We start from the raw sequence: 23,927 nt of genomic DNA, 5'->3' as shown, positions 1-23,927 counted from the left end.
TAATTGTCTACTAAGTTGTATGTGATAAGACCATGCCCTCTTCCTTTCCATGAATTATCCTTCAATCACCTAAAACTCTCTCCATCACCATAAACCGTCTGATCATCATCAGGACATACCCACGGCTCCGCATCCCCAAGTCTCTGCGCCGTCAACCCAGCATTACCCGGATCCTTCATACCAGCATTTTGCTGCCACCTGTAAGAAACCTTTCGTAACCTCTCACTCTCAGCAGATGTAAGTCGAAGATACAACTCCGCAGCAATGATGTGAAGGAGCAGAGCAAGCCAGGCACTCGCCCCAAAAGCACTATTGAGACTCGCTGCAATCTCGTCGGGGCGTCCACCAGATGTTCCCTTGATGATGACGCGCTGGTCTGGGGTTTCGCCCGTGTAGAATCCAATGCAGTCGGGGTATAACGCTTCCACAGCAGGTTTGTTATTATAGAACATTGAGTCCAAGACTGCACATGGGGTAGTAGTATAGTAAGGATCCATCCGGCTGGTAATCTGGGCCATTATGATTCCAATGAGTCTCATGGTGACAACATGAGCGGCCTTGAAAGTGTTAGCAAGTTAGTTATCGCCGTTCCGTGTTGAGGACTCACAATAATCCAACCTCGGATCATCCACGCTCGATGTTGCTCAAGTTGGAGCTTCTTGATGTTGATATAAGCCAACAACATGCACGTAACAAACAAGATGCTCGCAGCACCAGTAACAGTCTGCATTTCCAACGTGCCACCAAAAGTGTGTCTGGCGATCATAAAGACTCCAATCATTCCGACTGTTGACAGGAGGAGAACAATATAGCCATTAATTCGATGGACGATGAGGGCTCTATGTCGAATAGCTGGTAGAAACTGAAAAACCACCAGAACAGCTGCTGGGAGAATGCCAGCGAGATGCATGATTATACCAGCCTTGCCAACACGACTACGGTAATAGTAGCATTCTCCAGGAACAGCTCCTCTTGAGCCGTATGGCCTGTTGGTAGGTGGCTCACTAGGACATAGTCGTCCGTCAAAGTCGAGATATATAAAACGAGATAGTGTAAAAGCAAGAAAAGCTCCGCCGAAGAGGAACCAAAGAACAAAGTTGTACCCCTTGGTGAAGCCAAAGACACGGTATATACGCTGTAAGCGGGTGGGATAAGGTAATGTTTGAGGCTTGTTAGGGTCCATGTTGTTGAAGTTATATATATATATATATGTGTGTGTAAGAATGAGTGTATAGGTAGTAAGATGCCCCCGTGTCCAGCATACCCTCGCGCCGGTATTTATGACCGAGCACGAAGACCTTCGTGTCTTCTCTGGCAGCATTCACGGATTCACAATCGATATCTACCGTAGACTGGCTCAATGTATTCCCAATCTACAGTGTTTCGACCAAATCATTGATGATCGACGGCGCCATTGTGTGATGAGTAACTGGTGGTTTCTCACACAAGCGCTGCACAATAGATCGCCATCAAGCCACTGATACACATCAAGATATCCGTTAGATTCATCCGAACGTTCATTGGCTAGAACTAGACGTCTGTGTTGGTTTTCTCTTGAGCTTGTGCACTCTCGGGTATTCGACCACGGCCAATCCTTCAACTGGGCACGATATCGTATGGCAGACGACACAGAAAGAGCACTTGACTAACAATAACTCTGAATGGTCAGCTTGTATGATTCGCTACCGACGAGAGGAGTGACGCAGCAAGGCTAAACAGTGTCTCACGTATTGTCTACATGTGTACGCGAGATGAAAGCTTAGGCTAATGTGTGAGTCAAGGGTAGCACAGGGCACAATTCATTGGGATATATCACTGTAAACCGTACCAGAAAGACAATTCAGTGTCAGATTGGGAACAGAGATCCCCTATCAGCCTCGGCATTGAGGCCGTTGGTGGTACATAAGCTGAAGGATCAGTGATTGCTCCGTAGGAAGAGTACTGAATTCTTAATTATTGACGCTGACCGTCGTTGAAGCTCTATATATGACAACAATTATGTCAATGGCTTGGGCCATTACCGTTCGCAGGTCTCACCAATCAGAAAAACCAGCAAACATCTTGATCACCACCATAAGCGAGAAGAGTCTCTCAAGAACAATCTTCCATGCAATATGAGTGACTATTTCTTGGACGTTGAGCCTCGGTGACGTTGTCCCCTTGTCCGACAACCAGTCGTTTACGCATACATGAGATGTTTCAAAAACTGACTGGCGCCAGTTCCTCTGATTGTAGCCGCTGTCTGCGCACTCTCGGCTGTCGCAATTCAAGCCCGACAACCGCTCACTGTCCCGGACTTTCAACAGCGGTCTTGGACCGATGGCAGATGTAGAAAACCACCCATATCCGAAGCTCGCTACTCCTGTAGATGGGGGAGGCTCTGCTTGTCCTCGTACTTCTGTGTGCGATGGCCGCATCTTCTCGTGAAGCAACCGGCATCAATTCATACAGGGGATGACCAGTCATACCCGACAACACCGTGTGCGAACCAGTAGGGAAGACTTATCGCGTCGTCTGAGTGCCATACTCATAAAAGCTCCATGTTGCGAATAAGAACGAGCATTGCTCATATGACTGGGCTTGTGGCCTCGCAGGGACCAATTCTCAATGCTGGTTCATGACGGAAACACCTTATCATCAGCAAGAAACTGATCAACACGTCTCTTCCGCCCCTGCGCACCCATCTCAGTCAAACTGACTTCCTTCGCCTCACCATTCGGAGCTTCCTCAGGCAGCGAAAGCACACGGCCACCAACTCTTGCCAGTAAAATTCTCATTCTCTCAAGCTCTTTCTCAACTGGGCCATTCCGGGTGAGTAGATTCTCTTGGATACCGGCGCCATTTTCATCTGTCTGAAGTGGCTGAACGATAGTCTGAAGGCGCTTCAAGCGCGCGACTTGCTCTCGAAGTTGCTTGCGCTGGTCGTTGAGTTCAGTGAGTTGCTGGACAGCGTCTGCGTAGCGCTTGGTTTCCATGGGATGGTCGTTGATGTCTTTTTCCAAGTGCCATGAAGCGGGCAACGCTGCTATAGCTTCATCTTCGGCTACGAAAGTCAGTCTGAAGTTCTCATATGTGATGCTGAAGTACTCACTCAAGTCAAGCTCTCTGCCAATGCCGCCCTCAGTATCAGTTGGACCCCCCACCTTCCGCTCAGCATCCTTGGTGTAAACATCATTGATCTGCTCAGCAATACTGCGACTAGCCTGCGGAGGATACACACGACGACAATGCTGCTGGATTGTGTGGTTGAGATTATATAGGACTTCTTGAACGACGCGGTCGGGGATAGCCTCATCTGACGCGTCGTTGGTTTCTTGCCATGAGCGCGATGGAGCGATGGGCTGAGAAAGAAGGGTTGTTTGGCTGGTGATGAAAGATTGCTTCACCGACGGGATTGTCGGTGCTGCTGGGCGAGATGACATGGTGATATTCTTTGTATCCTTGATTCTGATGATCGTGATGACAGTTGGTATTGATGATGCTTGGTCAATCACGTGTAAAGAGATGGACGTTCAGAAGGGTGTTCACTAAGATCAGCACATATTCAGTGGGTGAACCCCCCAACGGACCCCCGCCTAAGAGTTTGGTTCTTCATCACATCGGGTGATCATCTAAAGATTGTAAGTCCAGTCTTCATGAAGATACTCAATATGAGTTTAGGTAGCTTCAATGTTTTCATAGAAGCAGTCAATGAAGCCATGAAATCAATTATTGCTAGCTTGCCGAGACGATAAAACCCGCAAAGAGAATGGAGTCAGCCATGAAGCAAACATCCAATACCTGCCATCACCACTTTGCATCATTGCTTCGTTGTTCAGACAAAAGGCTGGTATTTATGAGATCTGTATCTGAGTAAAAGTAATTCTGTCAGTTTTATTGATTCCAGAGATAATCACTCGTCATGGATACATGTTCTCAACCCATTCAACAGGGCCAGTGTCTTGATTATATCGAGCAGGACAAGCATTCATCAAGACCAGTTTCACTCACCGACATCGATATCCTCATCATCAATAAACCATCACCGCCTGATAGATAGTATGTACTACATCGGAATCTAATAGCATACTCTAAATCCAGCACAACAAGCAATAAACGCCAGGATCCAGCCCAAGAGTCACACACCGGAATCTCGAGTCGTCAATCCCCCGCCTGCCGTACGCCGACAAATCCACGATGCTCATGCCAACGAAGCACATTCTCGTCAAGCCATACTCGCTTTCGCTAACACAGTATCGCAAGATGCATCCATCCCCTTAAACGCCAGCGTCCCAAACTAACCACCTTTCCCTCAACCGTTGATAGGTCCCCCAAGCGACGACGAGCGGAACAATACCGCACACGCGAAGGCGCACAAAGTATTGAGCCACTAACTTAGAGTAAATCAACAACCTCAGCCTTTCGGGTGCCGACATGAGTTGTTTTTGTGGTGATTTCTTTTATGCGGAAGTGTCGGGGCTTGGTATTTTCGTTTTCTGGTGCGGAATCCGGTTTGGTTTACTGATGGTAGCGTCATTGACTTTACACAGCCCATGCGTGGGAGTACAACGGGCGGGTTTTTGTACTTAATAGGTTTGAGATCCATATTTTGAAAAATACCCTATTATAATGATGCGTTTTGTAAAGAGTTGCGTTTTATTGTTTTGAAGTTGAATGACGACAGTGAAGCTTTAAAGTGGTCATCTTCACTTGCAGGTTCATCGTCGGTGCTAACACTGCATTGCGTTGCAAACATACCTACACAGACACAGACAACAAGGTGCACTGTGTTGTGTTTGTATAGAGCCAACACTTTATTTCTCACTTGGCACATGAGCTGAACTTCATTTCACGCTTAATCTATAGACATATCTTTAGAGCATGCCTCTTGTTCTTGCATCTTTGTTTCCCAGGCCCCAAACAATATTGTCGCAAACGAAACGAAAGAAACTGTTTCTCGCTTCTTCTTAGGCATTTTCGCAAATAAACTTTAATATGGCGCTCAACGGCCCGGGTGTCTATCACCGCACCCGAGAGCATGAACAAGAAGACGCTTCAAACATCACCAAGAACATCCTCGCCGAATCATGGAAATCATGGCCCAACGAAGCTGCTGTAAGTTCTTCCCTCTCTGACCTAAATACTGAAACTAACTTGTCCAGTTTGATCGTCTAGAAGAACATCGTGGTCCTCTCCGCCTAACTCTCAAAGGCACCATCCCCTCATGGGCAGCTGGTTCTCTCTACCGCACTGGTCCCGGCCAAAGTCGCGTTGAAGACACAGCTCGCGGCACACACTTCACAACCCACTGGTTCGACGGCTTTGCACAAACTCATCGCTTTGACATCATTCCCTCTGAAGATGGCGAGACACAAGTGTGGTACTCATCAAGACGACAGGCTGATGAGTGGATCGCTGATGTGAAGAAGAAAGGATGGCGATCAGGAATGACGTTTGGACAGAAAGCAGATCCTTGTGTTGGGATCTTTGCAAAGGTCATGACTGTTTTTGAACCAAAGTTGGGGAATCATAATGTCGCGCTTTTGGCGAATGTTCCTGGTGTGCCAAAGGATGACAAGGCGGAGGAGTTGACAAATGGAGTGACAGGGCCTCTTGGACATCGAGTCAACACGAGCAATCTGTTTGTTTCTACAGATTACACTGGAATACGGCGTATAGATCCTTCAACTCTTCAACCCCTGGGCGAGACCACGCAATACGATCTTCACCCCTCGCTCAGCGGTCCCTGTTCCTGCTCTCACGCCCAACGCGACCCCGACTCAGGAGACCTTTTCAACTTTAACCTTGCATTCGGCCGAGTTCCAACATATCGAATCTTCAGAGTCGACGCCGCTTCAGGCGAAACAGAGGTCCTCGCTACAATCTCTGATCTCAATGTTCCACCGGCGTACATGCACAGTTTCTTCCTCACAGAAAACCACATTGTGATATGCATACCCGCATCACAATACGCATGGAGAGGACTAAAGACACAGTGGGAGGGAAACATAATTGATTCTATGAAGCCATTCGATAAGGAGAGGAAATGCAAGTGGCTAGTTGTTGATCGCCGCCACGGAAAGGGGCTTGTCGCTACTTTTTCAACGCCGGCTGCTTTCTTCTTCCACAGCGTTAATGCTTTTGAGAAAAAGGTCAAAGATGAAGATGGCACTGAGCAGACAGATCTTTTCTTCGATTTGGCCAAGTATGACAATATGGATATCATCAAGGGCTTTTACTATGATGTTCTTATGGATCGCGACGACGCTACGAAGAAATACTGGTTCAAGAATGACCGGTACAAGAACTGTGCACCAACTCTCACAAGATACCGCTTCAGATTGCCTTCAAAACCAACACCAGATACAAAATTCTCCGCCAGCGCAGAACAAGTCCTCGCCATTCCTAGTCCACACGCAGGCGAGCTCCCAACCATCCACCCCCTTCGCACCGGCAAACCCTATCGCTATGTCTACAGCGCCTCACTGCGCGGTCTAACAACCTCAGTTGACGCTCTGGTAAAGACAGACTTGGATACCAGCGAGGCTTTCATATGGACGGGACCTGAAGGACATACCCCTGGCGAGCCGGTCTTCGTGCCAAGGCCTGGAGCAGAGGAAGAAGATGACGGGATTATCTTTAGTCTGGTTGTCGATGGAGTTAATGAGACGGCGTATATACTGTGCTTGAATGGAAAGACTATGGAGGAGATGGGTAGAGCAGAGGCTGATTTTGCGATTGGGCAGGGATTTCATGGCATTCATTTGCCAGCTGCTTAAATCGAAGATTATAATCGAGCGATGCATGCATATAGATAGACATGGGTATACCAAGAGCGAACATTCAATCTTATAGACAGAAAGTATTCCCTTAAGCAAATCATAGCACGTTAAGAACTACCGTGGCCTTATATCGTGTTCTTCACCCCAAACCCGCACTTACACCACCCATCACAGTCCATAAATCCTCAAATTCGATACGAAAACCCCCACGGGCACTCAATATCCCTCTCCCAAAACCTCGGAGCCCAATATCTCAAATCGATCGAGCTACCCCGCGAAATGCAACGGTGGCTTTACTTTTTTGGTGGAAAATGGCCTGATGCTGACGCGCTACGGAGGATTTTTTAATCGAGCAGTAACTGGACCTTGCATGAGTTGCGGCAGGGATGAGAGATCTCTTTTTTTGCATATGAAGCTGGTACCAGAAAGCCAATGTGTTTGTATACACGAATTTGAGACTTGGAAGTGAAGTTATTCACTGTTATTGGACTTGTTGCTTGTATGCTGTGGTGGGGTGATTGATAAGGAGTCTTGAGGGTGAATCACGAGATTGGGACTGGGATCGCTTGCTATTGATTGGACAGGGTCTCAGGAATTGGGTTTATGGAGAGATCATCTGGAGATGAGCACAAGGTTCATGGGTTAAATCGTGGTGAGCGCTCACTCAGCTCATGATGATCATGAGGCTCCAGAAACGAGGTTATCTGACCTAAGAAGCGAGGATGCTCGGTGACCGAGGCATGGACCCTGAAAATTGCACGATTGATAACATGAGCCGTATCACAACGACAGTCCCATCTCCGCGGAAGCCGTGAGTTATCACCCCATCAGATAACAGCTTGTCAATCTTCACTGACTCACGAAACAATAACATACTCATTTGATGAAAACATTTGACATTTCGTGCTTGTAGCTACTATTTGATACAGTTCATCTCATTCTACCGACCCCGCTCCAATGTAGACAGACCCCCTTCTTCGTCGCATCCCCTGTAAGCCCAATCACAACCATAGTGATTTCAGATAGATAATAAAATAAAAGAACCCCTGACTCCCAAATACTGATCCCATGAATGTTGCGGATAAAGAAGGGAAAGACTAGTCAGACGTGTTGCGTCAGACAATGTTGTTCCAGACTAGATCCAAAGATGACTCCCCTCCTTCGTTGATGTTCCGAACGACTTTCTTCTTTTCATCCTGCCTCAAAGAGGGTATCATTTCCTAGTTTCCCAAGTATTGTGACATGGCGTAAAAGCAATGTGATGTGATATTCGTGTTTTTTTTTTTTACGTTGAAATTTGCTTTGATCAATTACCACGTTTAAGCAGCAGCGGCGTCGGCCTCGGGAAGCTTCATGCCGGTACCGCTGAGGTTGCTGACCTTGGCGTTGGGGTTCTTGGTGTAGTAATCTGAGATGGCAGACTTGATGGCATCCTCAGCAAGCATGGAGCAGTGCACTATCGAATTTAGTTAGCATCACAGTGCGCAATATACCGCAATTAAGCAAACGGTAAGCGAGATATGAGGGTAGTAAAACTTACGCTTGACGGGGGGTAAGCAGAGCTCCTTAGCAATCTCAGTGTTCTTGACCTTGCCGGCATCATCCAAGCTCATGCCGCGCACGAGCTCAGTGAGATAGCTGCTGGAGGCGATGGCGGAACCACATCCGAACGTCTTGAACTTAACCTCAGAGATCTTCTGGGTTTCAGGGTCGACGCGGATCTGGAGCTTCATGACATCGCCACAGGCCGGGGCGCCGACGAGACCAGTTCCGACATCAGCATCCTTCTTGTTCATGGAGCCGACATTTCGGGGTCGCGAGTAGTGGTCGAGGACCTTCTCGTGGTAGGAGCGGGTAGCGTTGACGGCGACGGCGGGAGAGATCTGGCGGGTAGGGAGGATGGTAGGACGGGCGAGGGGAGCAGCGACAGCAGCTCGCCGCGAGACAGCGCGAATTCCTCTAGCGAACATTGTGATATGTGTTGTGTTGTGTGGTGTATTTGTAGGTTTTTTTTGGTTGATATATCAAGGTCGTCGAATATCAGGTTGTGCGTAGGTCGTGTGTTTGTCAGGATTGATGCAAGATGCAAGAATGGAAAAGTGAAGTGATGCAAAGATCAGAGAGTTGAAGTTGAATGGGGAGGCGAAAAGCGATGACGGAGGGAGGATCGAGTCTGGGGGTTTGGCCTAAAAAAAAAGATGCTGTTCTCTTGTTGCGGGCGGGACTTGAGAGAGGAGATGGCGATTTCGGGCAATGGGTTGCGGTGGTGTGGAGTAGACTGGGGCCAATCAGTGAGCTTCGATTGCTCGGCCATTACGTCTTTATTAGCTCGGTACTCCTCGGAGAAGAGAAGAGAGACACAGATTCAAGACCCGCCTAATTACTTCCACTTCTCTTTATTGACGTTTGCCTTTATGAGCCTTCGATGTTGTTATTTTACTGTTTATTTTATTATCTATTCTTTGTCAATCATGCTCTCCTACTCTCAGTAACGATGGAGCAAAGTCAGTCCGATTGGATTCACAGGTGAGGAGTAAACCGAGAGCTTAGACGTAGGTTGTGGCCGGGGACCCGGACTAGTCTGCATCTGATAAGATGCCAGCCAAAACATTCATTACTAATGACATGCCGAGGCGAATCACACATCGTCATGGACCATGGAGCGGCAATTTATCCGTTTGTTTCTCGATCCTTCAGGCGGTCCATCGGTATTCTTCTCCGTACAGACACTGTAGTCTCAACCCTAAAGTGCAGATCGATTTATTACTGGCCAAATGAGAAGATGCTGATAGTTAATGGAGTAGTTGTTGAACTTCGGTGTAAACCCGGCGACATCGGCGTTGGCGCACGTTACCGGCGCTGGGAAATGATTTGTTAACGTGCATGGCTTTTTTCCATCTGATAAGGCCAACAGGAGATTGATAAGTCAACACAACTTCGCCTTACACAGTCCGCCGGGTCATAGATTGAGGATGTCTACCTTCGGGTAAGAATGCTATCAATCAGCCCGAGACCGAAAGTAAATGTCAATTGTCAATGCATGATCTGGTACTAATTTGCGACTCGGACTGTCAGATCAAAGACGAATTGCAAAGTTGGTGGATCTCGGTCGTTGAAATCCCCGCTCGCTTTTTGCACGGAGTCGGGGATATGCTCCCGGACATTTGGCACTTCAACGCAAATGGGTTACATCGATCTGTATGCAGCTGCAACATTGTGACGTTAGCTCAATATGTATATCACATGTGGCATATTTTATTCACTGCCGACATTTCGTGATGCTTCGGTGATGCGTTGGAATTCCTAAAGTGTTATACCCTGATCAGAACTCCGGGGTCAACCTCCGACGACCCGGCTTGACTGCCAGAAGCTGCCAAGTCATTCATTCAACTACAAAGAGAATCTATACAAGTATATAAAATGTAGAACATTCTACGTATTTTTATAACAGCAATGCATTCTGGAAGCTACCCCAGCGTGGTATAATGTCAAGTTTCTCTTTCTTTCCCCATTACTGATGAGGGAACTCTCTTCTATGTGGATGCCTCCCGGAGCAAGAAAACTTAGGATCTCTACTCTAAAAGCAATTGAATAATTGATGTAGATCTCGTAAAGACTTGAGTGGCTGCAGAATTAGCTATTTCTAGTAGGGGGTAAGGTCCTCAGCTTTTTTGCCTTCCTTCACATGGATCGTATCTCAAACTGTAAGTGCATATATGGACTGGTACCTCGCGATATGAGAAATACATATCTATGGGGATTATGGAAAGCCATGTTCTTCACAAAGAGAATAGCTTCTTACATGTTGATGGCGACAGGTGCTTCAAGATCGAGCTTCCATGTATTGTCATTAGATCCATAAAAACAATCAGCACTTGCAATTTGATAATACCTCGTATCTGCCTATTATTCAAGCCTACCAATGTCCACATCCTTTCCAAAGCGGTCTGTTTGGATTATCAAGATTCCGATGCTACTGACTCTTCAGCAAGAAGCACTTCTGTCAGCTGAGTTAGTAGTGGAAGCCAGCTCTCGAACTGATCACCTCCGCACCGATAGAGACCAACCCCAAGCTTAACCACGCCCAACTCAAGATCATACTCCAAGGTCCAATGGTCAGATTCCAATTTCTTCTCAACAATACGATCCCAATGGCTTGAAAATGGCTCTGGAATCTTGGGATGTTTGGATGTCTATTATTCCGTTAAAATGCATGGCGTGAAAGGGTATAGCTTCTTTGGATGACACTTACTCGAATCACCTTCAGTAACTCCATCAAATCTTCCGCCCTATCGCTCTGGATTGCCGACCTCAAGTTGGGTGCAAGCCGCGGCTCGGGCCATTGTTCTGCGCATTTTCTTTTCCAGACGTCTCGGACACCGACCATAACCTCGATCTTCAATACCGGATACGGCTTCTTGGATAGGCCTGTTATCTTCAGATTCAATGCATCAAGACTGATTTGCTCGGAAATGTCCCAAAAGCGGTCGTTAATGTCATAGGCCAAGTCAGAGTTGCACATTGTGCAGCATGTGTGATGCAGACCAGCTTGGTCGAAATACATTTGCCGCAGAAGTGTGAGGGAAACTTGCTTTACTCTTTCCATCGCCCCATGCCTTTCTGATACCTCAAGCCACGCAAATGCCCTTAACGAACAGGCCATCCACTTGGGAGCGTGATTGATGTATACGCAATTATCCCGGGGCGGGAATTGTACCCCTTTGTCAAGGATGAACCGCAAAGTTTCTAACGATTCTGGAAACTCTTTCCAGCTGCATGTTTCAAGGTCATGGAGCAACCTGTCAGTGACATCCCAGCCCCAGCCGGTTTGTAGAAGTGCGTCGCCGCCATTCGCAAAAGCAATCTGGAACAGGAACGGATCATGTAATGATGAGAGGTGGAGAAGTAAATCCCCCATCTTTTGATTGAACTCGGTAAAGCCTAGTTTCATGAGAGCTCTCGCAGATTGGGAATCGCGGGTCATGTGCATCAAGGTTGTGCCGTCGTCGAAGGCGAAGTTGGGGCTGCCGAGTGTGGAAACCACTCGGGACCAGAAGTTAATACAGCCGTCTTGAAAGTCGGAGACATGTGCAGAGTAGCATTCTTTGTCCACAAAGATCCGAGAGTGTAAAAGCAGGTCTTTGAATAGCCGAGGTATAAGATTTGGATGTGATGCTGAAGCGAAGTCGATGATCTGCCACACCACATTCCAATCGGGCCAAACACCTTCATGGAAAATAGTGTGACCAGTTACAGGGAGCAATAATTTGGCGCCATTCTCAATAAGAATCATAACTGAATCTGGCACATTTGCTGTTGCCGCATAGATCAAAGGAGTCGTGCCGTTCTCATCGCTCAAGTCAACTGGATGACCAGCAGCCAGGAGTTGAGCCACACGCGAAGGTTGGAAAACGGCGATATGAAATGCTGACTGGCCCCGAAAGTTCACGACCTTTTCGAAAGGTTGTGTGTTTCTCTCAAGACAAAACTTGAAATCTTCATCCGATCCAAATAAGAGCGAAGTATGGAGGGGAGGGTTATCCCCAAAATCTTGGACATCTTCTATTAGACCAATCATGTATTGAAGTTTCCTGAGATAGTTGCTTACTCGAATTTACTGCAAGAAGTGTTTTCGTAAAGTGCAAATGGAAAGGGTCATCTCTACAAGTGTAGGGCAAATTCCACACGTCCCTAGTCGGCCCAGCATTCGCGAAATCGCACCCAAGAGCAGTGAGAGAGAAGATAGGGCCCTCATAGCCCCCGTAGAGCACCATCATTTCTTGGGCTTGCTGCAAGAGGCTTCAAAATGTCAATTAAATTGTACCAAAGTAGCGTGGTAGGTATTGAATACTAGCCCTATGCTGTGGGACGCTTCTTTGGTCCGAAACAATACGACAAAAGCTTGGATGATATTTGACAGAGTGTCTAGATTGATAATATGGGCGAAAGCGTGGGATCTATACCACCCGACGGCCCTCTACAGCTCAAGTTAGCAACACTCCAAACTTGTGTAAGGGAGACCATCCTCAAGATATCCACGACCTAATGGATCAACCTGATTCACAAATCCAGGGCAAGCCTTGTATAGATCTTTGAACTCAATCTCGGCAGTTGCCCAGTCTATTTCTTCGAAGGCCAGCTTCTCCAGAATTACAAATCCAGGTGCATCGAAGTCAACGACAGTTTCGATCTGTAGACATGGTTGTAGAGAATATCGCCCTGGCTCGGTGATAAGATCAAATCCAAGGGCTGCTTTCAACGGGACCCCATAGCCATACAACGTCAACCGAAGATTAAAACGGTAACGCCTTGCAGAGCAGGCCGGATTGTCACAGGCCTTGAATATCTCGGCGAGCGGAGAGTATTGCAGACGCCAGAATATGCCACTCGCTGTGCACTTTTTATGACATGAGCAACTACAGTTGCATGTCGAATATTGAAAGATTCCATGCTCAAATGCCGTAGTAGTGCCAAGGCTACTATCGTGGGAGGCAGTCTCTGTTGATAGAGCAACGATTGAAGTTTCCGACGGTGTGCTATCCACTGTGGCCAGCGATTTCCGGCTATTACGCATGTATAAGTGTTGCTGAATAATGTAAAGCCTGTAGATTCGATAGTTAGGTTTACTTCTCACTGCGGAGAGCGGAGGAGTAGTGTACTGTGATATGTCTTGCTTAAGACCAGTGACAAAAACCTGAAGGTCATCAAGCTCGCCCTTCCATTGACTTGACCTGAATGTAGTTCGTATAATCTGTCTTCTGGACGAGGTTTCTGGTATACCACCAGCCAGATTCGTTAAGCGATCTGCTACTCTTATAGAGCGGTCTCGACATCTCCCCATCATGATTGGGCCAAGCTGCTCTTGCATGATGTCGTCTGCGCTGGCTTCGAGTTGCATGAGTTGTTTACCGATGAGCTCGACATCTTCACTCAACCAAGTGATGTTGCCCCCAAAGCCTTTGACGTTCTTATAACGCTGTCGCAGTTTCTGGCCGCCATCGACTAACTGGAGTGCTAGAGAGGCAAGTCCAGCTCCGCCAGCGACGATGCCCAGAAGCTCTGCCATCAGGTGAAATTCTATATGATTGACTTGCTGATGGTGCCAATGGATAGTTGAAAAGATTACATAGAGCTCGCTCGCTGCTGGCTGATGGTGCATTCTGCACAGCCTGATCAGGCTCTCAGATGCAACTTGCTATTGGACGGCAAGGCTCTCTCGGTTCCTCTGCAGGCTATTGAGGAAAGAGTCAACAAAATTACATGCCTACATAGGTAATTTACAAAAGCAAGAAACAAAAACAATTCAGTGGCAAGGCATTCTGGACATGCCGAGCCAACAAGGCTTCCTGTAAGGCGTTACTACTAGACCCTCCACCATAGCCAGACAGGGACTTTGGATGGGTTTTCGACCAGTATAACATGTCACCTCGAATGCTCGTGGTTTTAGAAACGAGATCTGATACTTGAAGCATCGCCACGTAACGAACGGCACAGCGTCGTAAGACCAAGCCAAGCTTACTATCCTAAATAGGAGGCGGGTTCTAGCGAGCGATGCAGGTCATTACAACACGTCTATTGACCTGTACATCTATCTCCCTTATTTCTCGGCTTTGGGTTCAAATGCCATCCTCCATAATAGTTTACTGTCCCCCCTGGGTAGCATTCTTATCGACCAGCGACGAGTACTCCTGCAACGCAACTTCATCCAGCGCACCACGCCACTCAACGACCTTCTCCCCATTAACACCCCTCCGCCCCTTCTCCATAGCCCGACGCATAACCAGCGGATCAAAGAACAAAGGCTCATCAGCTCGACCAAGGATGGGCACCACTTCCGCCAGCTTTCCACGCCAGAAGCCAAAGCGCGCGTGGATGCCAACACGCATACGGAAGCGACGGGATCGGTGTCTGATGATAAAAGGTACTAACAGATAGTCCGGAACTCCAGCCTTGTCCACGGAACTCTCTTCGACACGGACATGCAACTTGTTCTGCCCGGGTCCTTTGTGTGCTACCTTGACCTTGACGGCTCCGGTCTTCGTCCAGGTGCGTGACTCTCCGATGTTGTAGGAGATAGAAGCAGGAGTGTAGCCTACTTGCAAGCCGATTCCGTGTGTTAACGACACCTCAGCGGATTGCGGTGTACCCTCCCAACCACTGGGGCTTGGGAATGCCTTGACAATTGCTGGATGCGGAAATTCCTCCTCCTCGTAATCACTGTTGCTACTATCTGAATCCTCCTGAACACTCTGTGCATCATCTCTCGGTGCATCTTCGACAAGGACGTGGATGTCAACCGTCTGTATACGTCTGAGCCAGCTTCGATTTCCGCCTGACAGCGACAAGTGCAACTGCAGCTGGACAAGATACGCCGGCTCGTTGAAGTAGGTTCCGGCGAGGACAGGTCTTTTGAGTGCAGCTTGTAGAAGGCTGGGCGAGTCACCAGCTGATATAATCATTCGTGGTTCAGAGAGTTGGGCCGTGTCATTCGTCTGCGGTGCTGAGAGCTGTCCTGCGCCATCATCATCGATTGACACAGTCAATGGTAGAAGGACTGGGGACGTGAAGTTGGTGTCATCAGCGTCGCTATCGAACACAGACGACGGGATTGGTGATTTCGAATTGTCAGAGAGATTCGCCATTATGCCAGACCAATGGAGGCGCTTATTGTGCAAGTGAGATTGAAGCTCTTGGTAGAGGGCCAGCGAATGTTGAACGATTTTACTGAATATAAGTTGTCTTTGAATTCGCATAGTCTGAGCCGTGGAATCCGGTCTAAGATCAACACGTATACACCGAGATATATACTGCACTCAGCCTCACTACAACACCACGTTTCATTGCGCGTCTAGAATCAGGCTCCTGGATCTAGACCACCACGCCACCAGCGCGTAACAGCGATTGCAACGTATCTCGTGAATCTAAGTCGTCCCGAGCATCCTTGTCGTGCACATTTATTGCTTTTTCTCACGCATCACAATGGACGCTATTGACCGATATCGTCCGATAAGATCAGTGTGACTTCCCCTCAACTCCCGGATTCGAAAGAAGCTGAAACGAGCTGAAAAAAGTGCATGTTAGACAAAGCTGTGAGGCCAAAGAGCAAAAGATGAGGGGATATAATATGAGAAGGATAGTATAATAAGATTGGTATGGCTTTGTTGTAAGAAGCGACACAACATTTCCAAATACTCAGCATCATCTCGATCTTTGTCTTAAACGCTGTTCTCGCTTACTCTCATCTCACTTGGGCGTTTCTATTATTTTTCAAGACCCAAAACTTCAAAATGGACGTACCATTGGAACAAATGAGTGAGATGTCAATATCTCCTCACTACTGGGGGATATATACCTCTCTGTACAGCTCATTGCCTCCAGAGGCCGTCAAACAGCTTGAACGTGCCATCTGGCTCAAGATGTCAGGTCTCGCAAACGAATCCAGAGCAATATTTGACAATGAGCTTCGGCCTTTTGCAGCAGTTCCGGTTGTCGCCATTGAGCACGCTGACCTCGAGTTGGAGGCGGGCAAATGGGGCCGGGCATGGCACATCCTAGACTCAAAGCTTTCACAGCTGCGAGAGGCCAAAGAAGACTTCGAATCACCCGAACATCGACTCATGCTTTTGACGTGGGCCATGCTCGGGACGAGACATCGAGGTGATGTGACGTCGTCAAAGATAGAGATTGAAACGACGCAGCATTGGCTTTCTGGAGTACCTGTAGCGGATTACACTGATGTCCAGGTACGGCAGCTGTCTCCAGACCCTCAAACTTGATTTGACGACCGACCTAACATCGTGTTTAGGCAGGCTGTGTTCGAAGATATGTCATCGCAAGCCTGTTCACCAGGCTATATTCGGGATACAATAATCCGGAGGCAGAGCACATCCCGCTACATGACGTGACAGACGCTTCAGGTGAAAAGATACCTTGGGGTGGGTTGCGACTGCTGCGGCGCTCTCTGACGCAGCGAGGCATGTTCAACGAGGCCAATGCCCTGTTCCGCGTGGAGCTCAATCGTACGCCACCAGAAGACCGAGGCCCTGTGGTCACCGAGTTTCTGGAGGCTGTAGCAAGCATCCCTCCGAGTCGAGGTCGGGACTACATCGAGGCAGTTGTTCGCCTTCAGTGGGCAACCACACACATTCAGCTGCAAGAGCAAGAGAGCGCCGCTCAGGAGTTCGACAACTCTGAGGCGGCTTTCCAGAGGTTCTGCGATAACTTTGGTATCGGAAACATGGAGGCCACACCGCATATGCAAGCAATGGCGTACGAGAGGTTGTCATGCATCAACGACCCTATCGACAAATTAGAGCGAACAGAGGCGCTAGCCACTCACATGGAGGCTGTCGACGGCACGAAGACTGGCTATTGCTTAGCGGCTGCTGCAGATCTGTCCAGGAAATATTACGAGGTCACTGGAATGGAATTGTTCAGGACCACGTATTTTGACGTGCAGACGCGCCTCGATACGTATGACCGGACGGTATCGGAGGATATTTGCGATCTGGTTCATCATCATGTTGGCCTCAACTCCGTTGCCCTCGCGAGCCTGATGGATCGTGATAGCGCTCTCGACTGGGTCGATAACTTCTTTAATGAGTATCCGCACTTCGACGCCCCAGTGGTGCGGGCGTTGCTCCTCAGGAGTCAGGCATCACTCCTGCGAAGTCTTCGTCGACAGGATGAAGCTGGTAGGGTAAACGAGGAGGCAAGTCAACTGGAGACATCCACACCATCGGTGGGAAATTGGATGCATTCGAGGCAGGGCTACCGAAGGAACACCACTTCTTCTGCGCAGCCAGATCCCCAGCCTCAGATTCAGGACGACGATGGGGATGAGACATTCTATTGGGGTTGGAGCGATGCCATTGGAGATCAGGCAAAGTTGCAAGAAATGTCCATTCAGCTGGTACTGAAGTGGCTACTTGAAGATATCACCACTGGGAACTCGGTCCTTGAAGAGTTCAGAGGCGTGACAGAAGCCGTCTTGAAAACTATTGTCTTCCCCAAAGTCACGGATATCGATGAGCCCACAGAGGAACGGTACAAGCGTCTCTGTTCATGGCTCAGTAAGCCCCCGGTGCACCAAAAGAACCGTCGACTGTTCTGCTTGGTCATGCTCAGATTCGGGAGGCAGATGCACTTTTCTGATCTAAAGCTCTGGGACCTTCGCCTCTCTGAGCTCAAGAGACTACTCGAGCTCGAAGAAAGCCTCCCCAAGATCGTCCGAGACAAGTTTCCAGGCAACAAGGGCAGTTGGCTAGCCCAAATCGCACTCACATACATGGCACCGCTAGATGACTTGGCGGACTTTACCGGCGCTGAATCAGGAGAACGATTGGCAAATGCTGAAAGATACAACGACCGTGCTCTGGCTGAGTTTCGTGGAAGCAAAGACCTGGTTCGGGTGGCTCTTCATCAGCGATCTGGGGCGCAAATCTGCATGTTCATGATCAGACGGATAAGACAATTAGAGGAGCAAGCAGCGAGCTCCAGGAATACCAAAGGTGGAATGGTAGACAATGGGCCCAAAAAGGCAGAGAACGATACTTCCTCTCTTTCAGATTATGCCAAGGCAAAAATCCACGACCTCCGCAAGAGAGGAATCAGTCAAGCCGAAGAGGCTTATGTGATATTTTCGTTGAGCGAGCTCCATGCTTCCTCCAGTTCAGGCCTGGAAGGGATCACACACCGGCAGAGCATCACCGCATCTAATGCCAATGCATATACGATCCTCACAGCCATCGAATTGCTTCTCGCGGCCCCAGGTGAACCGTCTGATGAGACTATCATAAAGATATGGCAATGGGTGCAGAAGTACAAAGCACGTTCATTGGCGCGGACCATCGGGGTGCGTATGTCTATTCCAACTGAGATGGTGGATAAGATCAAGGCTTGTCCTGAAGCTGCACCCGGTTACTACGAGATGCTGGAGCTTGAACAGCGTGTGGAGAAGGCTCAGGGGATGGCCAAGTTCGATCTGCGTAGGCAGCTGGACAAGCATCGTCGAAACATGAGAGAGACGCACGACTTGCTGAGGCAACTCCTCGACTTGAGAGAGGCTCAGCCGTTCGACTTGTCTGATGTGGCCAGAATCACAGCCCAGAGCGGTACAAGCATTGCCCTGGTTGACTGGTTCCATCTCCCTTCATATTTCACCGGGGTCACCGGTAGACTGTTGCTGCTCACAGCTAGGAAGCGATCCAAAGGAAACATGAGTGTGAAACTTACCATGGATATGTTGACTACAAGAGTAGAAGATGTGAATACTTGGCTAAAAACATATCTTAACCCAGGGAAGACGACTCTGGACACGGAAAAGGCACGCAAAGCGTTGGATAGCATGCTGGGTGGTCTCATCGCGCCGCTTTCCCGCCATGTCAAGAAGAATGATCTTATTGTACTGTGTCCATCCACTGCTCTCCACCGGCTTCCGCTTCATGCACTTGCGATTGGAGGACATCAAGCGTTGATACACCGGAATCCCGTTGTTTACACACACAGCCAGTCACTTCTGCGCTCATGCTTCGCGGCCACAGAAGTGGCACGACCATCGCTGGCGCCCATCAACATCAAATTCATATCAGGCATCGCGGAATCCGAATCCACATTTCTTCAAGCAGGACGGGCAAGTATCCGGACACTAGCCGATCGGTTCGGCACAAAACCAATGATCGACCAGACTGCCTCCAAGGAGAAGTTCCTAGATGAGGCTGTCGAGTCTCGTCTCCTTCATCTACACACTCATTGCAACTGGGAATCGAAAGATCCTCTGGATCACAATGTCGAGTTTCCTATGCCGTGTACGCCGCCTAATGAGCAACGCCCGGTTGAGAGCGTCACGGCTCGAGAATTCTTTGATATTCGAGTCTCACCAGGCACACACGTCAACATGATAGCGTGCCAGGGGGGTGTCGTGAACGTGCCTCTTGGAGATGAGGTTTTGGGACTTGTCCCTGCACTGATGTGTTCTGGGGTCAGTTCAACTGTATCGACGCTGTGGAACATTGGCGATGGACACGGGTCGAGGTTTTCGGAATTATTCTTCGACTCGTTCACTAAACAGAGCACTACCACAGATGATAATGCACCAAAAGCCAGCGGCAGCCGCATAGTGAATCTTGCCAAAGCGATGCAGGTCGCCGCAGAAGCAATGGACCGTGCGATGGACATAGATATAGAAAAAGAGAGCCAAGAGCCTCTCTATAGATGGGCGGGATATGTGCTCCACGGCTGTTGGCAATTCCCAATTTCGGAACAGGACATCGCATCATTGCGAAATAGGTAGTGATAGAAGAAGAGTCCGATGGCGCTGCATCTCAACATCTTACTTAGTGTCGGTTTTTCTGGTTGCTGTTGTCAAGATGATGGAGGGATCAAGAAGTTGAGTAAGATCTTATATTTTTGCTTTTTGGAAGAAGTTGTGACCGTGCTTGAAGCCATACAGAATTTGGTAAGAACAGTTTGTAGGGCGAGATGGTGTCTATTAGCATTCATATCTCATTCATATCAAATCAATCGTATTGATTTTAGCAACACAGAGTTTACAAAGCGAAACAATTATTGGTAAATTCTGTGTCAGGTGTTTGTCAGATGGTGCTCAATTAGTGAGTTTAGGGTAGGCAATCTGCTGTGATACCATGCAAATGAATGAATGCCTTGAACGCCCTATCCACCTTGAATCCCTGGTGGTAGGGATATTAAAACTCAAGCCCATAGCTTGCAGCATTGGCACCTAAGTCTAGATTGTGTTGTGTAACGTCAAGCTGCCTCGTTGGAGTTGTGAGACTCACAAGCCGCTTCAGACTTGTCAAGCAAGTCGAGTGCCAATTAGAAACAATATCACTACATACAACGTTTTGATCTGCCAATACCCGTTTTTCGAGACAAAGAGATAGCAACAGAAAGAACAACCAAAAACTAACACGATTACCACTTCAATATGGAATCATCACAAGTTTGGACCGGGATCTTGGATGGAATCATCAAAGGAGTAACGCCACAGCGCCACCAAACGGTGTGAGTGGCTGGTGGAATGCCCCGCCGCCTTCCCCAGGCACCTAAGCTCCAGTGACGTGTGCCGCCTATCACTAAAACATCTGAAGCTTCCAACTACAGTGCTGATTTCAGCTCGATCTTGATTCCACATCAACCTTCTACCCATATCACCTCAATCCTCTCTTTTACTTGTCGCGAACACACCGGAGCTTATAAAAAGAGGAAGAAAACCTTACATTTCCCCATTATGGCTTGCCAGCATCTCGACTTGATCGGTACGTGAATCTTCAAAATCGACCCCGCCATTTGATCGACCACGAGTCATGATAGTTGCGACAAGCTCGCGGTCGACCTCAGCAGGACTTTGTAGACTGACTATACTTCAGGGCTGACACCCCCTAACCCTTCGCAGTCCGTCTATCGCGAAGACTGTACTCAATGTTTCGACTCCATCGTAAGAATCCCACTTGCTGAGCGCCAAGCCCTTGAAATCCTCAAAGCTTAGCTTACTGACCAAACTGAACAGGATGATCCCGCTGGACTCGATGTCTGCCTCCAGTGCTTCAACGGAGGATGCGCTGGCGACCGTAACCATGATAAACTTCACTATGCGCTGACCCAACATCCCCTCGCTCTAAACATCCGCCGCACAAGAAAGATTGTCGAACGAGACGAACCCCCCGCCAAGATGTCCAAGCTAGCCATCGCCGCTGAAACTGAGGAGGACCGATATGATACAGCGCTGACTGTCAAGTGCCTCGACTGTAACACCGAACTCGACCGAACGCATCCCAAGCTCGCACCTATGGTTGACGGTATTCTCAAGGCGAACACATTTTCTCGAAAGGAAGAGGTCAAGGCATGGGAACAGGAGCTGACCAGCTGCGAGCATATCTTAATGATGCAACAAGCGCCTGCTAAGAAAATCGAGCAAAACGACTTGAGTCACTGCTACGCTTGCGACCTAGCAGAGAACCTTTGGCTGTGTATTGAGTGTGGCAACTTAGGATGTGGCCGTAAGCAGATGGGTGGCGTCGACGGAAACTCGCATGCTCTTGCTCACGCCAACGAGTCCGGTCATGGTGTTGCTGTGAAGCTTGGATCTATCACACCTGAGGGAACCGCCGATATTTACTGTTACAAGTGTGACGACGAACGAGTGGACGACAACCTGGGCGAGCACTTGAACCACTGGGGCATCGTATTGGCGGAGCGTCAGAAGACGGAAAAGAGCTTGACTGAGATGCAGATTGAGCAGAATCTCAAGTGGGATTTCAGCATGACAACGGAAGACGGCAAGGAGCTCAAGCCTCTGTTTGGCCCTGGTCTTACTGGGTTGAAGAACCTCGGAAACAGCTGCTACCTCGCCAGTATCATCCAGTGCTTGTTTGACATGCCTTCTTTCCAAGAGAGATATTTCCGACCCAATGACGACCTGCCCATCGTCCCCGAACCCGCTGCGGATATTGAAACCCAGCTCCGAAAGACAGCCGATGGACTTTTGTCTGGACGATACTCTAAACCTGATTCTGATGTTCCTGCAGAGGGAATCACACATCAGAAGGGTCTTGCGCCAGCCATGCTCAAGCACCTCATCGGTCGAGGACATGAAGAGTTTTCTACAATGCGACAGCAGGACGCTCTCGAATTTCTTCAGCATCTATTAAAGCTCATCACTCGATCTCCCCACCCCGATGGAAAGGACCCTACACAACCCTTCCGATTTGTTCTCGAACAAAGACTCCAATGTCTGGGATGCCACAAGGTGCGATATAGCAGCAACGAGCAAGACAACATTTTCATCGACGTCCCCCTAGAAAAGCTTCCCCGTGAGGAGGGTTCGGACGGCCCAGATGCTTACAAGCCCGTGTCACTCAAGGAGTGTCTGGATAACTTCACAGGAGCTGAGAAGGTAGAGTTGACTTGCTCTGCTTGCGGAAGCAAGGATGGTTTCACCAAGCGATCGTTGTTCAAGACATTCCCCGATACCCTAGTCGTCAACGCACGAAAGATGACTGTCGTCAACTGGGTTCCTATCAAGGTTGATGTTCCTGTTCTTGTACCGGACGAGCCCTTCAACCTGGACGAATATCTATCCAAGGGACTGCAGCCCGGAGAGGAACAACTGCCAGACGAGCCTGAGGTTAAAGCTCCCGCTTTCGAACCTGATGCTGCCGCCCTGGCTCAACTCGAAGCCATGGGCTTCCCCCGCAACCGTTGCGAGCGTGCTCTTCACGCTACTGGAAACTCTGACGCCAACGCCGCGATGGAATGGTTATTCGGACACATGGAGGACCCTGACATTGATGCGCCCCTTGATCTTGGTGCTCAAAGTGGTGGCGCCAACACCGCTGACCCTGAGAAAATCGAGATGCTCGGGGCTATGGGTTTCGGTGCCCCTCAAGCCAAGAAGGCACTGAAGGAAACAGGTGGCGATGTTGAGCGGGCTGTTGAGTGGCTGTTCAGCCATCCTGACGACCAAGGAACATTTGACGATGATGCTCCCGCCGAAGCAGCTGCTCCTAAGGAACTTGCTGGAAGTGCTGATTTGCCCGCGACTTTCCAACTTCGATCAATCGTGTGCCATAAGGGCACAAGTATCCATGCTGGGTAAGTATTCCTACGCAATTGCAGCACATAGGCATGCTAACTAGTTTCCAGGCATTACGTTGCTTTCATCCGCAAGGCTTTGGGAGATGCCGACGTTTCAACTTGGGTGCTCTTCAACGATGAGAAGGTCGTTGAAGCTCATGATGTTGATGAGATGCGTAAGTTTGCGTATGTGTACTTTTTCAAGCGAGTCTAGGTAGTCGAGGCTATCGACTGTATAGCAATGGGTGAGGCGCAGTTGAATTTGAAGATAGGTTTGGTTGCATGAGACGGTGAATGGCGCGAGGCTGAAGAGGTGATGGCAGCTATGTCTACGCTGTCATGATTTGGTATCTGGGCATTAGAAAAGCAGAACGAGACACATCATGTAGAAGCGACGGGGTATTATGTCTGCGAAGATTAGATAACAAAATATCCTGATACGTATCGTACAAATCCATCATGACCGTTGAATATTGAATATGGACAAACAAAGTCCCCAAGGCGCCTCGTAACGCCTCTCAAGATAAATCATGCCTGAGTTATGCCGAAATCCACCAAAAGCAACTCAACCAT

The 23,927-nt window shown here is 48.7% G+C and overlaps 8 protein-coding genes across 8 annotated transcripts; 3 read left to right on the top strand and 5 right to left on the bottom strand.

Moving 5' to 3' along the window:
* Positions 1-65: 65 nt before the first annotated feature.
* On the bottom strand, positions 66-1,183 carry FTJAE_3427 (uncharacterized protein; the record flags this gene model as incomplete). Its single annotated transcript, XM_037349723.1, has 2 exons — positions 66-557; positions 608-1,183. 2 exons carry the CDS (start codon positions 1,181-1,183, stop codon positions 66-68), a joined length of 1,068 nt encoding a protein of 355 aa, XP_037209450.1.
* A 1,432-nt stretch (positions 1,184-2,615) lies between these two features.
* FTJAE_3426 (kinetochore fta4) lies at positions 2,616-3,422 on the bottom strand (the record flags this gene model as incomplete). The annotated part of the gene is made up of 1 exon (XM_037349722.1): positions 2,616-3,422. The coding sequence occupies one exon, from the start codon at positions 3,420-3,422 to the stop codon at positions 2,616-2,618; it is 807 nt and encodes a 268-aa protein (XP_037209449.1).
* A 1,552-nt stretch (positions 3,423-4,974) lies between these two features.
* Positions 4,975-6,758, top strand: FTJAE_3425 (beta-carotene 15 15'-dioxygenase; the record flags this gene model as incomplete). Its single annotated transcript, XM_037349721.1, has 2 exons — positions 4,975-5,094; positions 5,142-6,758. 2 exons carry the CDS (start codon positions 4,975-4,977, stop codon positions 6,756-6,758), a joined length of 1,737 nt encoding a protein of 578 aa, XP_037209448.1.
* Positions 6,759-8,080: 1,322 nt separating this feature from the next.
* Positions 8,081-8,731, bottom strand: FTJAE_3424 (nitrogen fixation protein; the record flags this gene model as incomplete). The annotated part of the gene is made up of 2 exons (XM_037349720.1): positions 8,081-8,217; positions 8,302-8,731. 2 exons carry the CDS (start codon positions 8,729-8,731, stop codon positions 8,081-8,083), a joined length of 567 nt encoding a protein of 188 aa, XP_037209447.1.
* A 1,989-nt stretch (positions 8,732-10,720) lies between these two features.
* Positions 10,721-13,827, bottom strand: FTJAE_3423 (uncharacterized protein; the record flags this gene model as incomplete). Its single annotated transcript, XM_037349719.1, has 5 exons — positions 10,721-10,954; positions 11,014-12,323; positions 12,370-12,550; positions 12,826-12,951; positions 13,396-13,827. 5 exons carry the CDS (start codon positions 13,825-13,827, stop codon positions 10,721-10,723), a joined length of 2,283 nt encoding a protein of 760 aa, XP_037209446.1.
* Positions 13,828-14,401: 574 nt separating this feature from the next.
* Positions 14,402-15,403, bottom strand: FTJAE_3422 (uncharacterized protein; the record flags this gene model as incomplete). Its single annotated transcript, XM_037349718.1, has 1 exon — positions 14,402-15,403. One exon carries the CDS (start codon positions 15,401-15,403, stop codon positions 14,402-14,404), a length of 1,002 nt encoding a protein of 333 aa, XP_037209445.1.
* A 645-nt stretch (positions 15,404-16,048) lies between these two features.
* Positions 16,049-20,052, top strand: FTJAE_3421 (uncharacterized protein; the record flags this gene model as incomplete). Its single annotated transcript, XM_037349717.1, has 2 exons — positions 16,049-16,504; positions 16,567-20,052. 2 exons carry the CDS (start codon positions 16,049-16,051, stop codon positions 20,050-20,052), a joined length of 3,942 nt encoding a protein of 1,313 aa, XP_037209444.1.
* A 957-nt stretch (positions 20,053-21,009) lies between these two features.
* FTJAE_3420 (ubiquitin thiolesterase) lies at positions 21,010-23,568 on the top strand (the record flags this gene model as incomplete). The annotated part of the gene is made up of 4 exons (XM_037349716.1): positions 21,010-21,037; positions 21,149-21,216; positions 21,289-23,372; positions 23,424-23,568. The coding sequence occupies 4 exons, from the start codon at positions 21,010-21,012 to the stop codon at positions 23,566-23,568; spliced, it is 2,325 nt and encodes a 774-aa protein (XP_037209443.1).
* Positions 23,569-23,927: the final 359 nt, after the last annotated feature.

Source organism: Fusarium tjaetaba (assembly GCF_013396195.1).
Source record: "Fusarium tjaetaba strain NRRL 66243 chromosome Unknown NRRL66243_c0000066, whole genome shotgun sequence".
NCBI lineage: Eukaryota > Fungi > Ascomycota > Sordariomycetes > Hypocreales > Nectriaceae > Fusarium > Fusarium tjaetaba.
The sequence above is the reverse complement of the archived record's forward strand: the minus strand, read 5'-3'. Positions and strand labels throughout refer to the sequence as shown.